Source organism: Dasypus novemcinctus, chromosome 8 (genome assembly GCF_030445035.2).
Source record: "Dasypus novemcinctus isolate mDasNov1 chromosome 8, mDasNov1.1.hap2, whole genome shotgun sequence".
In the NCBI taxonomy this organism is placed as follows: Eukaryota; Metazoa; Chordata; class Mammalia; order Cingulata; family Dasypodidae; genus Dasypus; species Dasypus novemcinctus.
This window is the reverse complement of record NC_080680.1, coordinates 83951604-83963979: the sequence shown is the minus strand read 5'-3', so window position 1 is coordinate 83963979 and position 12376 is coordinate 83951604. Positions and strand designations below refer to the sequence as shown.

General features: G+C 53.7%; 1 protein-coding gene across 1 annotated transcript; it reads left to right on the top strand.

The window, feature by feature from the left end:
- Positions 1–3603: 3603 nt before the first annotated feature.
- Positions 3604–12147, top strand: CEL (carboxyl ester lipase). The gene is made up of 12 exons (XM_071216526.1): positions 3604–3669; positions 4871–4987; positions 6055–6205; positions 6295–6417; positions 6725–6922; positions 7693–7823; positions 7996–8103; positions 8278–8395; positions 9690–9876; positions 10075–10278; positions 11190–11387; positions 11757–12147. The coding sequence occupies exons 1-12, from the start codon at positions 3604–3606 to the stop codon at positions 12004–12006; spliced, it is 1851 nt and encodes a 616-aa protein (XP_071072627.1). The 3' UTR covers positions 12007–12147.
- Positions 12148–12376: the final 229 nt, after the last annotated feature.

The window sequence follows — 12376 nt, the reverse complement described above, 5'->3', positions numbered from 1 at the left end:
TGCCTTGATCTTTAATAATGATTATAACACTAATTAACCTTCATCTTGTGATTGTAAAAACCTTGTGACCTGGCCCCCACTTGTACCCTCTCCCCATCCTTTGAAGTTTTATGATCACAAGATAGTCTCCTAATATAAATCAATGAAGGAACTTGAATCAGCCCAAAACCAACCCACCTCAATTTCTAAACTATCTTACTAGACAAAGCCAGATCTAACTAAAGTTTGTCCGACTGACATGCCCAGTAACTTCATGTGAAACAATCCGTGCATGTTCAATATTTAGATCATCTCTAAATTGAGATTATAAGAATACATGAGGTGTTGGGATTCTTTGATGTATGTTGCAGGATTTTCAGAGAATGAACTTAACTGGTTTTCTTTCTTTTTTTTTTTTTTGACACAGTATCCCTTCAGATGCACACGTGGGATTTTTAAAAAAAATTTATTTATTTCTCTCCCCTTCCCCCCCACCCCGGTTGTCTGTTCTCTGTGTCTATTTGCTGTGTCTTCTTCTTTGTACTCTTCCGTTGTCAGTGGCACGGGAATCTGTGTTTCTTTTTGTTGCATCATCTTGTGTCAGCTCTCCACGTGGGCAGCGCCATTCCTGGACAGGCTGCACTTTCTTTCGTGCTAAGTGGCTCTCTTTACAGGGCGCACTCCTTGCGCGTGGGGCTCCCCTACGCGGGGGACACCCCTGCATTGCACGGCACTCCTTGCACGCATCAGCACTGTGCGTGGGCCAGCTCCACACAGGTCAAGGAGGCCCAGGGTTTAAACCGCGGACCTCCCATGTGTTGACAGACGCCCTAACCACTGGGCCAAATCCACCATCTTAACTGGTTTTCTATCTGACTCAAATCTGAGAGTGAAAAGGAAATGTGTACTTTATTCTTTCAGCTTCTGCTAATTCTCTGAGAAGTAAGAGTGGTGTTGAAATTCGTGTAGAATTAAGAAGCAGAGAGGGATTAACTCTTGTGTTTATGGAGGTGGAGGAGGACATTGGGGATGTGGGAGGACATAGTCCTCATGAATGAGTATGAAGAGGGGAGAAAGAGGCAGAAGATGGCACGGTGGAGAGCTGAGGGGTGGAAGTTGGCGATGAGGGTGAGGACAGAGACAAAGTCGGAGGCACATAGGGAGGGGGTGCAGAATGAGCTTGGTTTGTTGGATCAAAGTTGAGATTTTCAGGAGATTTGGGAGGTGGGTGAGAGGGAGATGAAAGTTTTTGAGGTGGTTTCTGGTGTAGAAGAAGATTTTGGAAGGAAGAGCAGGACTGGCAGAGGGAGGGGCAGTTCACTTACTGGGACTGCAGGCAGAAACAAAGGAAAAGGAAAGCCTGAACGTAAGGAACATCAGACTACCAGCCACTGCGCTGGACATAGTTTTCTAAGTTTTGGAAAATTTGGAAATTGGAAGTGCTGTGTTCTGGCCATTGACTTTCATTGTTTGGCCACACAGAGGTTGAAGAGAAAATGAGTTTTTTAGGTCTGATGTTTCCTTCTGGGTACAGAGTTTTAAGGCTATGAAGGGAAGAGCCCAGAGGTATGGTTTTGGGGGAGGGGGGCAAAATTGATTTCCCTGTTTTAGGTGGTGTAGGCGAGACTAAGGATCTCTAGGAAGGAAAGAACAGGGAGATTTCGAGTGAGACAGGTGTCTCTGAATCAATCAGAAATATCCAAGGAAACAGGAAACCATGTTTGGAACCGGATGTCCCCAGAGCCAAGGGATTTCTTCCCACAAGGACGCAGGCCTCCTGCCTGCTGTGGCCCTTAGCGACAGTGAGGATCACTGAGCTAGCGCTAGATTTTTTTGGTGGGTTGTCCTAGACCACGGAAAAAGGAGAGAGCGTGAGACCAGGATCCTCTGTTGGAGAAATCTTTGACTCACCCAGCTATGATTCAGTGTCTGGTATTGGATGGGTTCTCAGCAGCAGCAGGGGGAGATTTCTTACCAGTCAGTCAGTCTCAATGTGACCCTAGTCCCAGGTTTTCAGCACCAAATGTTAGAGAAAAAAATGGCACTCACTGGGGCATGGAGATTGGCATGATTGCAGGCAGAACGTTTATTGGGAAGCTCTCCCAACAGAGGGGGTCTGAAGAACAGACTTCAGCCCACCTCTGGTAGAGGCAGTCATGAATTTAGACAGTACATCTAGAGGTGGGAAAATATTTAGTCAGTGGGATGGGACTGGGCTTGGCCAATAGGGATGGCTAGGGGGTGGTGGGCTAGGGGTAGTGAATTCTAGGGATGCAGGAGGGGTTGGTGGTGTCATGTGGCTTCTTGGTGTATTCTTGTGAGGAAATGAACTATATCTGAACATGTAGGCTCTGGATGGGGGGCTGCTCTCTGTCATGGGAATGCAAATCACTGTTTGTTAACCACTGTAATCCTTGTCATCAGTTAATTATAAACCTTGTAAAGGAGAGACCTCTAACAGATGTGGTTCAATTTTTCAGTAACCTCTTTTTCTGGTTACCAAAATAATATGCCCTCACAGAAAATATTAATGGATTCTTGCATTTATCTCATCCCTCTGTGCCCAATTCTTCCTTTCCCAGAGTCTTTGCTTGGGTCATTTCTTGTGACCTGAGAGCCCTGCCCTTTTCCTCAGGGAAGTCCTCAAGGCTGGGCTGGACACTGCCCTAACGCCTCATCCCAAGGTCCAGAGCCTCTTTTTTTTTTTTTTTTTTTTAATTCTTTTTAAAAAAAATATTACATTAAAAAAATATGAGGTCCCATTCAACCCCACCGCCCCTACCCCCCACTCCCCCCCCAGCAACACTCTCTCCAATCATCATGACACATCCATTGCACCTGTTGAGTACATCTCTGGGCATCGCTGCACCCCATAGTCAATGGTCCACATCATAGCCCGCACTCTCTCACGTGGTCCAGAGCCTCTTGTCCTTCCCCATTCCAGAACTCTTCGTGCTCAACAGTGACGGCCACCCCACACTTGGAAAGCTCCTTGAAGGTGGCCTTGTCCCCACAGTCAGCACAAACTACCTGCCCAGTGGGCCTTCAATAAATGCTCATTGAAATAATAAGGGCTAGCCCAGTAGCACGCGGCCATCCTGTCCTGGGAGTCCCTCACTGTCCCCACATTTGTGGAATTCCTATAAATGCACAATTGGCTGAGAGGTGGGCAAGGGCATGGAGACAAATCATGTCTGTTTCTCTGTCGGGGACACCAAGACCTTGTAAACTAGCCAGAACTCAGGGTACTGTGCACACTGCCGAGCTGCCAGCCTTTTCACCCCCTCCCACCCTCTACCACCTGCCTCTGCTCCCAGGTAAACAGTCCTGTAGAGGTACACCATGCACACCAGGGTGCTCAGAGCAGCTGGGGAAGTGCAAGTGACCCTGCACAAACGTATGTGTATGTTGGCCCAGCCTGAGGCCCCTCTGAGAACAGCAGCTGTCTCCTCACCCAAGTACAAAGCCTTGGCCTTGGCCAGCCTGGGGGAAGGGGCAGAGTTAGGAAGAGGGGGAAAGCATTCCTCCACAGACGACTGCCAACTCAGGGTCTCTTGGGCCCTATAAATACCTGCAGGTGTGTTTATAGACAGCAGAAGGGCCACCCAAAGGAAAGCACACATCATGGGGCGCCTGGAGCTGGCAGTCTTGAGCCTCACCTGCTGTCTAACAGTGGCGAGTGCAGCAAAGGTAGGCAAGACGGAGCAGGAGGCCAGGGCCGGGGCCCCTCTATTTCCTCCCATTAAATCCGATCTGGAAACTGTGGGAACCAAGCATGGAGGAAGGCAAGATGGAGACACAGGCAGAAAGAGCCAGCCCAACAAACCCCACGGCTGGAATAGCAGCTAACATTTACTGTGCCGTTTTCTAGGGGTTATCTCATCCAGCAACTAAGGTTGCCAGATGAAATATAGGATGATGCCCAATTGAACGTAAATTTTAGGTAAGAGATGAATAATTTTTAGTATAGCTATGTTCCCCACAATATGTGTAACATGCTTATATTAACTACAAAAAAAGAAAGTATTGTTTGTTTATCTGACATTCACAGTTGACTTGGCATCCTGAATTTTCATTTGCTAACTCTGGCAACCCTATCTGTAGATGTAGATGTGGATGCTATTCCCATTTTTCCAAAGGGAAAACAGAAGCCCAAAGCAGATAAGCGATTTGCCCAACATCACGCAGCCACCAAGTGGCTGAGCAAGAATCTGAAACCTGGTCTTCTCCACCGGAATCGCTTCAGCTCCTGTTCCTCCTGAAGGGGTGCTTTCAAGCACCTTCTGGGGTCCTCCAGAGTGCGCGGACCCGGGCCTGGTAGTCAGGAAACCTCTCTCCTGGGGCACCTCTCAATCTCCCCTTTTTAACCATCCTCCCGGGAGGGCGTGAAAATCAGAACCGGTGCGGTGAGGACAGAAACCCCCACAGAAGGCGCAGGAGCCAAGCCCAGTCTCTGCTCCCAGCAGGTGGGCGCCTGCGACTCAGGGCCCAGGAGAGGCAGGGGTCCCAGGAAGAGCCCCTTTGTTCCCAGGTGGAGGCTGCTGCTCCCGGGCCCGCCGGGCCTCCACGCTCCTCCCTGCTCTTCTGGGCCTTGGGCTCCCTCCACCTGGCCTCAAAATGCTGCAGCCCCAGGACCTGCACCTGGTTCTTCTTGAATCTGGAGGTCCAGGCGCTGGCCCGGGGAGCCCTTCTGCCACAGAGCAGAGGGATGCTCACTTTTTTCAGGAGGCAACTTTTCAGGGGTGCCTCCTCTGAGGTAGCCAGGGTCCTCCCACCCTTGGACAACCCCCCTTCCTGGGGCCCTCAGGTCAGTTTTTAATCTCACCAGACATTTCTGGGTGATGAGTTCCTGGTCCCTTGGGCCCTGACCTGGCCTGCCCACTTCCTGCAGAGGAGAGAGCTGGATCAGGAGCTGGACCTGGAGGCCTGGAACCAGGAAGCTCATCTTGAGACCAAAGAGAGGCCTGCCCTGGGCTGCCCTCTGGACCCTCCCCAGCCCACCCCCAAGGCAGCCTGGCAGGGGTTGCTTCTGGGTCCTCTCTCCAGTTCCAGCCCACTCCTGCTCTCCCCACCCCGGAGGGGCTGGGGGCACTGCCAGCCTAGACTTCAGAAGGCAGCTGGAATCCCACCGGGGCCTGGGGGTGTGGGGCTGACATGCCCTTCCCCACCTTGGAACCTGGCACAGGCGAAAGCCAGGAAGCAGTTAACTGCCACGGCCCCTCCTGGGCAAGTGGACCTGCTCCTGTGCCCAAGGGGGCAGCTCTGGGAGGGGGGAAGAGCATGGCTCTGAAGACAAACAACCGCCTTCTTCCCTCTGTGGACAAAGGGCAGGCGAGGGTTCTGACTGCCAGGGCCCTCGGGAGGATGGCATGCCTTTACCCCGGTGAAACCAGCTCAGAGCCAGCCAGGCTGGAGAAACAGGTCCTGTTCTGATGGCTCGGGTGTGGGGTGGCCTTGAGGGAAACCCACATGTTGAGGTCTTTCCCAGGAGGCCCAGGGGCTGTGGGGACTTGGCCATCAGCCACCGACTCTGTGCGGCATCAGCTCTGCACCAGGGTGGGGAGACAAGAGAAGGAGAAAGAAGGGCCCAGTGCTCAGGAAGCTCAGGGCTGGGAGTTAAGCAAACATTCATTCGTTCCACCAGTGGATGCTGGACATCTACCACCGGTGGGAGCTGGCCAAGCCTCCCGTCTAATCACACACAGGCCCACGAGGGAGACAACATTGTGGCGCATCTTACAGATGGGAAAACTGAGGCTCAAGGTGATGGCTAGGCAGCCACAGGCAGCACCCAAACCCACGCCCCACCTCACCAGGCCTTCTCCAGGCTTCACAAAGTGGGAACAGAGGGGTGAACGGTTTCCTGTCTGATTCAGTGAGCAGGACCCCCAGTGGCTGGGGGGAAGTAAGGTCCCTTGATGTGGGCAAGAAGTAGGGGGCCCTGCCTCGGCCTCTGATATGGATTTGCCCCAGCTTCCACCTTCCAGCTGTGTCCGGGGAGCTGCCGACACCCCGAGGCCTGCTCGGGCTGGCCCCGGCCGGTGTGGAGCCTGACTGCCCACGTCTCACTCACAGCTGGGCGCGGTGTACACAGAAGGAGGCTTCGTGGAAGGCGTCAACAAGAAGCTGGGCCTCTTTGGTGACTATGTCGACATCTTCAAAGGCATCCCCTTTGCCGCCCCTCCCAAGGCCCTGGAGAACCCGCAAAAACACCCCGGCTGGCAAGGTGCTCGGGGACGGGTGCTGGGCAGGGCCCTCCGCTGGGGCGTGCAGCACGGCGGTTGTCCTCACGCCAGCCCCTCCTGCCACCTGCAGGCACCCTGAAGGCCAAGGACTTCAGGAAGCGATGCCTGCAGGCCACCATCACCCAGGACGACACCTTTGGGGAGGAAGACTGCCTGTACCTCAACATCTGGGTCCCCCAGGGCAGGAAGGAAGGTCTGTTTCCCCTCCAGCTCCCCGCTCCCTACAGAAATCCCCCTCCCTTCAGAAATCCCCCACCGCCCACCCAAGCAGCCAGAGTCCCGGGCCATGCCCCCCGGTCGGGCCTGGGGGTTCCAAAGCCGACCTTTCCTGAGATCAGCGCAGAAGTGGGGAGGGGGACTCTGCCCCTGGTCCCGATGCCTGCAGCAGGGCAGCTCCTTTGAGCGCCTCCCCCCCCAGGCCTCAACCACGGCCAGGCTGCCCGGAAGGAGGGGTTTCACCGGGGAGCCTCCCGCGCTCACCGGACCCTCTCCTGCCTCAGTGTCCCGGGACCTGCCTGTCATGGTCTGGATCTATGGGGGCGCCTTCCTCATGGGGGCTGGCCAAGGAGCCAACTTTCTCAGCAACTACCTGTACGACGGGGAGGAGATCGCCACCCGCGGCAACGTCATTGTGGTCACCTTCAACTACCGCGTCGGCCCCCTCGGCTTCCTCAGCACCGGAGACCCCAACCTGCCAGGTTTGCTTGACGCCTTGGGGCACGCGGGCTGGGGGGGGCCGTGTGAACCCAATCCCATGAGCTCTGACTCCTCTGTGCCCCTCTTCCCCAAGTGACTCCCCACAGCTCTACAGAAATGCCCGGAATCCTAGTCACAGAACCAGGACGCTGGAGTGGAATTGTGAGACACAGGGGCCCCTGGGCAGCTGTAGCAAGTAAAAGAGGCTGCCAGGGAGCGCGTGGCTCAGGAGGTGGAGCGCCTTCTTCCCCCGTGGGAGGTCCTGGGTTCCCCAGCCTCGTTAAAAAAACAAAACAAAGCATGAAAAAACCGACTCAGGGGAGCCCATTTGGCTCAGTGGTGGAGCACTAGCCTCCCACATACGGGTCCCGGGTTCAATCTCCGGCCCCTGGTGCTTCAAAAGTAAAATAAAATAAAATGGCTGTCAGACAGACAGCAAGCCAGGTCGAGCCCTAGAGAGATACCAAGGGAAGCAGGGACAGTGAAATAGAGACAGAAAATGACCTGCCGAGGTGGAGACACAGAGGCCCAGAAGCCAGCAGGAGAGACAGACGACAAGAGGGGCTGTGGCAGAGAAGAGCCGAGCAGGGGCCCTGGCTGCCCTGCCGCCCTCCTCTGCACCAGCCTCCCAACTGTCGCCGCCCCTGGGGCCCACCGTTTGCCATCCGGGCCTCTGCCAGGGTCTCACGGCCGTTGAAGACTTCTTAATCCCCCAGCCCCCGGCCCCCAGCCCAGGGTGCCTGATGGGCGCGTCCCCCCGCCCTGCTCCCAGGTAACTTCGGCCTTCGGGACCAGCACATGGCCATCGCGTGGGTGAAGAGGAACATCGCGGCTTTCGGGGGGGACCCCAACAACATCACCATCTTCGGGGAATCAGCTGGAGGCGCTAGTGTCTCTCTACAGGTCTGGGGACCCCTGGAGGGGAAGGCCTGCACCCCAGGGTTTGAGAAGGAGCCCATGGGGGGAGGGAGGAGGGCGGGGCTGGAGCTGACTGGCTTTGGTGGCCCCCGCTAAGCGGGGGGCAGAGGGCGGGGCGGAACAAGGGCCTTGGTGACCAGGCTTCTGTGTGTCGCAGACCCTCTCCCCCTACAACAAGGGGCTCATCCGGAGAGCTATCAGCCAGAGTGGTGTGGCTATGTGTCCCTGGGCCATCCAGAAGAACCCACTCTTTTGGGCCAAAAGTGTAAGCACTAGAGCTTTGGTGGGCTGGGTGTGGCGGGGGAGGGGGCTCGGCTTAGAAGCCTGGGTGGAGGACCTTCCTCATCAGCATTCTCTATCCTGGACCCCATCCTTGCCCCCAACTCCTGCTCCGCCCTGAGCACTGGCCTCATTTACCTGCCTACTTCCCGCTTCCCAGATCGCCAAGAAGGTGGGCTGCCCCTTGGATGATACCGCCAAGATGGCCAAGTGTCTGAAGGTTACCGACCCCCGGGCCCTGACGCTGGCCTATAAGATGCCACTGGCCGGCATGGAGTGTGAGTGGGTGCTGCCGGGAGTGAGGGGAGAGGGGCTCCAGGAGCCGGGAGAGGACTGCCGGGCAGGGCCCTGCTCCTGGAGAGGAGAGGTGTCCTGTCTCAGGCTCGGCCTATCACTAACTTGATGTTGTCCCTGGGCAGCTTGATGCCACCACCTCCCTCCAGGTCTCGGTGGTCCCAGCTGTAAGGGGAGGAGAGGGGCCATCTTTGCTTTTTGTCCTCTGTGGGTCAGGGATCCATTTGAGAAACTGATGAATGTTTGGGCCCCACCCCCCAACATTACATACTTATCATTATTGTATACCTATAAAATTATACACAATTTTAGGGAGTTTCATAGGCCCCGAAAACCCACCTGGGACTCCACAGATGGTAGACTGAGAATCTTTTTACTAGATGACCATTCATTCATTCAACAAACATTTGCTGACCACCTACTTTAGGTAGCATGTGACCCTCCGAGCTCTAATATTCAATGCCTCTGGGACCCCATCAGCAAAACCCATGGGTGTCAACCTTGTCAGCCCCGTAGGCTGGAATTCTCTTGCTCATTCTTCTAAGGCAAAGTACAGTGGGGCCCCATCATTTGCTCCTTTAACTTATAGGAATTAACCTATAAGTGCTTGGCAAAAACAAAACAAATAGTTTTCAATCAATATGGCCCCAAATTCAATCCAATAATTTCATTAGAAGCTTAGGCTGTCCTACACCTGATGAAGGAAAACCAGCCATGCACTAATGAAAGCTGGTGCAGCCAAATACCTCAGCAAGCTTTAGGGGTCAGTTGAGGGGTTCTGGGGGGCACTGTGGACTTCACATACATTTTGGCTAACAGATTAGAACTCAGTCTTTCTCCATTGGTCCCCTGAATTGCTTCTAGGTCTTCCTCCTTCCTGATTTTACCCCAGAGAAGAGAGGGAGAGGAAAGGGACTCAGATTGCTGCAAGAGGACAGAACTGGCCTCTAGACAGTGGTTCTCATTGGGGTGATTTTGCATCCAGGGGATATTTGACAATGTCTGGAGACATTTTTCATTGTGAAAACTGGGTGGGGGTTGGTACTGGCATCTGGGGGGTTGAACATCCTACATGCCCAGGAAAGCTCCCTTAACAGAGAATTACCTGGTCCAAAATGTCAGTAGTGCTGAGGTTGAGAAACCCCATTCTAGATCAAAGAAGAAAAGAGGATTCCACTGCATCTCCGTAGGGATGGGATCAACTTGGGCCCCCAGAAGTCTGGGGGAAGTTCAGGTGGATACTGGAAGGTACAAGAACCTATTGGCTCTCCCACCCAGACCCCATGCTGCACTACCTGGGCTTCCTCCCTGTCATTGATGGAGACTTCATCCCTGATGACCCTGTCAACCTGTACGCCAATACTGCTGACATTGACTACATAGCAGGCACCAACAACATGGATGGCCATATCTTTGCCAGCATTGACATGCCAGACATCAACAAGGACAAGAACTCCATCACGGAGTAAGCAGGGGGTGCAGGAGTCAGGGACAGTAGGCATGAGCAAATGGGTGGGAGTGAGGAAGTAAGCAGTGTGTTGGGGGACTGCCTAGCTCCTTCATTACCTTATTCTGCGTGGGTGTGCAGGTACCCCCTTTTTGGCACTGGGTAGAAGGGCCAATGATTGACCTTCCAACCTTGATGGCTGCTTGGTTCCTGCAGGGAAGACTTCTACAAGCTAGTCAGTGGACTCACCATCACCAAGGGGCTTGAAGGTGCCAATTCAACCTACAATTTCTACACTCAGCCCTGGGCCTCTGACTCATCCCAGAAGGCCAAGAAGATGACTGTGGTGGACTTTGAGACTGACATCCTCTTCCTGATACCCACGAAGATTGCCCTGGCCCAGCACAGAGCCAATGCCAAGTGAGGATCTGGGTGAGGGTGTGCCTTCTTGGGGCAACCTGCCTGGGATGCTTCTCCCTTCTGCAGTGCCTTGCCTGAGGGCAGCTCAGAGGTGTCTGTGATGCTCATGAAAGCCTTTGGCAGGTGATCACATGTTCCAACCATATTTCTGCTTTGCCAAGGCCTGACAACACTTGTGAGGGCCCCACTTACCTCCCAGCTTCAGGGGGCTTTACAAAACGCTTCCATGATCTTCCATCTGCCCAGCCCAGTACCCTCTCCTATATCCTACAATCCTTCCCACTGGAAAGTTCTTAAATCGATCATCATCCATCCCTAATGCTGTGCAGGTGGAGAGAACAGTGGAAGATGGCCTCTGTACAATGATTCTTTGGGGGCTTCATCTTTGCCAACTCTCCAAATAACATACACCTGTGATCACATTAAAGCTCTTGATATAATAAGGACCAATTAAAGTAAAATAAAAAATAAGGAAATTTAGGAATGTTTAAATGGTGGGAAGACATAATTATACTTAGACATCTAGGATGAAGGCTTTGCAGCAACTAAGCAAAAAATTTAGCTCTGAGCTTCCGGTCAGCCAGGGCAAGCAGGGAAACATCTGAGGGCATATACCTTGTCCAATCCAATGAAGAAAACCTATTTTCATTTGGAATAAAAAAAGAAGAAAAAACTTTCTTGGTACTGAATTATAAGAAGAACACACCTCAAAATTTTTTTGTGGAGGTGAGGAATAAGTAAAATTAAAATTGTAGAATCCATGAATCCATAAATTTTACCTCAGCTATCCCTTCTACAGGCATAAGAATTGTGGTTTCTTTGTGAGTCTTGTGGAAATTACCCAGAACCTTCCAGGCCCCCTCCATGGCCTCCCTCCCAGGTCCATCTTTGGTCCATCTTCTCATCCTCAGGAGCGCCAAGACCTACACGTACCTGTTCTCCCACCCCTCCCGGATGCCCACCTACCCCAACTGGGTGGGAGCCGATCATGCAGACGACCTTCAGTATGTCTTTGGGAAACCTTTTGCCACCCCCTTGGGCTACCGGATTCAAGACAGGACTGTTTCCAAGGCCATGATTGCCTACTGGACCAACTTTGCCAGATCGGGGTAAGGTGTGGGGGTTGAACCCAGTTGCGAGGCCTTCTGCCCCCTTGGCCCTGCTGTCCTGGGGTTCCAGTCCCCATTCCGTACTTTACCAGCTGGGAGATTTTGGACAAGTCACTTAACCTTCCTGAGCCTCGGTGTCCTCATCTGTCAAATAGGGATATTGGGTCTCTGACTGAGCCCACTCTCTTTTGGGCCCTAGTGTCGCATATATACTCAGGCCAGTGCCCAGTATAAGGCAAGGTGGCATTATTAAGAATTAGCTCAGAGTGGGGAGGACGGCCCCAGGCATGCTGGGGGCAGAGCCAGGCAGGCGCACAGGTCTCCAGCCTCCCATGGTCCCACCGTGCCCAACCTCGGTTCGTTCTGCAGTGACCCCAACATGGGCGCCTCGGCCGTTCCCACACACTGGTATCCCTACACCACGGAAAACGGCAACTACCTGGAGATCAACAAGAAGATTGATGGCAGCTCTCTGAAGCAGCACCTGAGGACCAACTACCTGCAGTACTGGACCAAGACCTACCAGGCACTGCCCACAGTGGTCAGTGGAGAGACATCCCCCCTGCCCACAGTGGACGGCCAGGAGGCCGCAACCCTGCCCCTCACGGATGGTTCCTAGCCTGCACCCCTGCTCCCGACAGAGGAGTCTGAGGGGGCTCAGATGCCCACAGTGATCGGCTTCTAATATTCCATGGGCCTTGGCCCCAAGAGGCCACGACGGTGGGGATCTCAGGGGGCCCCTCCCAAGCTCCTTCTGAATAAAGCCTCATCCTTCTGTTGAGCATCTTTCTTTGCTCCAAAGTCCCAGCTAGAGGAAGAGGGGACTGTCGGTTATAGAGTCCCATAGCATCAGGGGCTGGGCTCAACACCTTACACCAGGATTTTGGTCCATCCTCGAGCTCTCGGGAAGTCATTATGGCTATCCTCAATTTGGAGAGGAAGAAACAGTTTTGGAGAAGAGGCAGACCCTGGATGGGTATTCAGGCACT

What these genes read in the sequence shown, in the direction of transcription:
- CEL (XM_071216526.1), top strand. Translation starts at nt 3,604, where the DNA reads ATGGGGCGCCTGGAGCTGGCAGTCTTGAGCCTCACCTGCTGTCTAACA. An exon ending in CCCCCAGGGCAGGAAGGAAG is followed by an intron (nt 6,418 to 6,724) that starts GTCTGTTTCCCC and finishes CTCCTGCCTCAG; the next exon opens with TGTCCCGGGACCTGCCTGTC. An exon ending in CGGAGACCCCAACCTGCCAG is followed by an intron (nt 6,923 to 7,692) that starts GTTTGCTTGACG and finishes CCCTGCTCCCAG; the next exon opens with GTAACTTCGGCCTTCGGGAC.